Source organism: Camellia sinensis, chromosome 9 (assembly GCF_055761805.1).
Source record: "Camellia sinensis isolate YWXY chromosome 9, ASM5576180v1, whole genome shotgun sequence".
Classification (NCBI taxonomy): Eukaryota; Viridiplantae; Streptophyta; class Magnoliopsida; order Ericales; family Theaceae; genus Camellia; species Camellia sinensis.
In genome coordinates this window covers 19,418,996-19,422,527 of record NC_138969.1, presented here as the reverse complement: position 1 = coordinate 19,422,527, position 3,532 = coordinate 19,418,996, and the positions used below count along the sequence as shown (strand labels likewise).

The 3,532-nt window shown below is 35.1% G+C and overlaps 1 protein-coding gene across 1 annotated transcript; it reads right to left on the bottom strand.

Moving 5' to 3' along the window:
* Positions 1-524: 524 nt before the first annotated feature.
* LOC114258491 (putative germin-like protein 2-1) lies at positions 525-1,658 on the bottom strand. Its single transcript, XM_028198442.2, has 2 exons — positions 1,547-1,658; positions 525-1,060 (listed from the first exon to the last, which is right to left on the bottom strand). The coding sequence occupies exons 1-2, from the start codon at positions 1,656-1,658 to the stop codon at positions 525-527; spliced, it is 648 nt and encodes a 215-aa protein (XP_028054243.1).
* Positions 1,659-3,532: the final 1,874 nt, after the last annotated feature.

Here is a 3,532-nt window from a genome sequence, read left to right as displayed (position 1 = left end):
AACACTTGACCCATTTTCATTGATAATCTGTTAGTTATATAGATGGAAAATGATGTTACTCATCTCTTTCACACTGCAATGTATATATATATCATTTATCTTTGTGTTTTCAAACTATCTGTATTAGTTCTAGACCCTTTGACTTTACTAAAAGGAGGTTGATGTAATTAAGTTAAAATTGTGAAAATTATTGTATTTTCTTCAAAACCTCAAAGGAAAGTCAGTGTAATTTATCCTAAATTTGTTTATTACTAATTTGTAATAGTATAAATTGCACAGTTTTGTGTTTGAGTAATTACTAAATTTCACTTTTTTTTCCTTTTTTTTTTTTTTTTTTTTTTGAAGAAATAGAAATTTTATGATTACTTTAAAATAATGAAACCATCACAATTTACTCATTCCACAAACTCAAGATCCAATTAATATTTCAACGACAATGAACATGAAACTTTAAACTAGAATCTCCTGCAAACATAATATAGAGTTGTGTTTCCTTGCCATGCATGGTAATCATCGTTGCTTGTTTAGAATTTCATCTGCAGATTGATAACAATGTTCTTGTCCACTTGAAAAGCCTTAGCAAGAGCATCACTAGATATATCAGGCTTGGCACCAAACACCACATTTGTGATTGTATTGGCACCGGGGTTTTGGCTGCTAAGAGCTACCATGGCAACGGCATTACAATATCCTACGTTGCGCTCAAAGTGAATGAGGCCAATTGGGAATACAAACACATCACCCACTTGAAGTACCTTGGAGATAAGACGATTATCAGGGTTAGACGTGACAAAACCAACTTCAAGGCTGCCTTCTAGGACTGTCAAGATCTCAGTGGCACGAGGGTGCGTGTGAGGTGGGTTGAGACCCATTGGTGCATAGTCAATTCGAACCATTGATATGCCAAGAGTGTTAAGTCCCGGTATTTGACCTACCGTAGCTGGGGTTGCCTTCGAGCCAAGTGCGTTCGATGTATTGCCGGCTATGTGAAGTCCACTCAAGAAGAAATCATTGGCTTGAACCATGCTAGGGCTCTTGCATGCCATACCATTCACTCGCACTATCATGATCAACAAAGTCATACAATAATCAATTTTCGTAATAATAACGAGAAATTTCACTATGAAACTCTGTTTGATTTGAAATTTTCAAAAACGATTTTCTAAGTTTTCAATTTGTAATTTTTTTATTTTTAGTGAAATTTTTTAATATTTTAATCAGCTTTTTTTTTTTAGTTTTTAGATTCACTTAATTTAGATATATTTAAAAAGTACGAAATTTTTGCAAAAATCTTTCAAAAATTCATTAAATACAAAAAAAATTTAGTATACTTTTGTATTTTGTTGTATTTAATGAATTTTTTTAAAAAAATTGTACAAATTTATATTTTTTAATTCTATATAGATTAAGTGGATATAAAAATTTAAAAAAAAATTTAATTAAAATGTTAAAAAATATCACTAAAAAAAATACGGATTGAAAATTTTAAAAATTATTTTTGAAATCTTCAAACCAAAAACACAGACATGCAAGATTGGTGTCATACCTTGACTGTTTGGGTCTGCAACACAGAAATCTTGAAGGGGGCTATGGTCAGATGCCAAGGCGGCATAAAAAGATAGAGATAGAAGTCCTAAGCGTATATTTTTAGTGGCCATTTGAGGGGAAAAAAATAGAGAAATCTTAGAATTTTGAAGAGTAGTTTAGTTGCAAATATGTTGTGAATGACAAATATAGGAAGTTTTCTATATATAGGAAGAGAGGTGAGATATGAAAATGGCTCAAAACATTCTTGCCGTCCCTGCAGGCATTGAAAGTATGAAATGGTCGTAGTTCTAATTATTACATAATGAATCAATTCATTTTATTTATTTTTTTAATCCATTTTGTTTTTTGTGTTATCAAATTCTAGAAATTGTGTTTTATTTGTAAGGTTTGGCTTGAATGAGGCATTTACTGATCGGCAATTACTGGTTTTTTCCTTACAAGCCAAACAGTACCAATGATATGGATACAAAAATATTAATCATTAAGGCCTCGTTTAGATAGATGTGGATTTAAAATTAAGGGATTTGATAATGATTGTTTATATCTAAATTTTAAGATTGAGTTAAATAGCTTCATCTATATATATATATATATATATAATTATTTATTTATCTATATTAATATATAAAGTGAAAGTTAGAGTTGGTGTTGATGTCTCCATTTTTGTATTTTTCCAAAATATCCAATAGTAATTACAAAAGAATACAAAAATCAAAAAACTCAATTTTCAAAAAATTTAATCCAGAAAACTCAAACCAAACACACTATTTTTTTAAATCTCTCAATTGTTAGTCTTTCTAGATTCATAAATGTTTTAATTTTTAAATTCTGAATTCCATCATACACTTTACAATCTTATTTCTCTTAAAGAAAATATAATAACTGCCTAGAGCAGTTTCTCACTCTATTGAATTGTTGAAATTGGTAATTGTTGAGAGGGTAATTTTTGGGAAAAATTGGGCCGAGATGCGAGTTGGGCTTTAATTCCCAAAAACGCGAAGGACTGAGTAAAAAAGGCCGTAAAGGGTATTCCGGCCCAGGAGAGATTAAAGGCACTCCGGCTCAAGCTGTTAGAGTTACTCCGGTCAAGAACGATAGATTTACTCCGGTTCTGAGGAGATGTTGACTCACTCCAGCCCAAGGAGGTGAGATTACTCCGGCTCAAGAAGAGATAGTTACTTCGGTCCAAGGAAGAGTAAAACTACTCCGGTCTGGAGGCAACTCACAGTGGGGCCGGTCTCAGTTAGTCCGGTCGCAGTATGTTCTGGGAAGGCCGGTGTCGGAATTAGTCCGGTCGTGACTTACAATGGTTAGGTCGGTCAGAACTTGTTACTTGGAAGTTTGAACTAAGCACATCAAGGTTGAACAGGGCAGCCGAAGTACGGAGTTGGAGGAGAAGACCGAGCTAAGGATAGTTCGGCCCTCTGTGGCTCGGTATAGCCAATTTTACTTCGGTCAAATGGAAGTTCGGCCATAAAGAAAACCATCCCACTTGGTTTAAGCAGTGGGGGAGGGTGTAAAAGGATAAGCATTATCCTTAGAAGAATGAATCCTAGGAGGACTCTGCATGGAGAAGTACAAGTCCTACTAGGATTGTGCCACGGGAAACTTATAAAAGCTCACAAGCATCACCTTGGAGGAGGTAATTGAACACAATCTTTTTGAGAGCATAAATCTTTGTCTATTTGTCAAGTTTTCTAACTTAGGCATCGGAGAGGTTTCCGGCACACACCCGCCGGCTAGCTCACGTTTGTGTTTTCAGGTGACAAAGCGACGTCGTACGGAGGAGCGTGGACTTGGTCAACAGGATTATACGAGGAGAATTGTTTCCTCCCCGTACAATTGGCGCCGTCTATGGGAAAAACAGACAAGAACAAAAACCTCTTGACTAAGCTTCTCCTTTCTCGCAAATCAATGGCACACATTGAAGACTTGCCACAGTCCGCCGTCGACGGAATAACTCCAGAAGGGGGCGCAAGGCGTG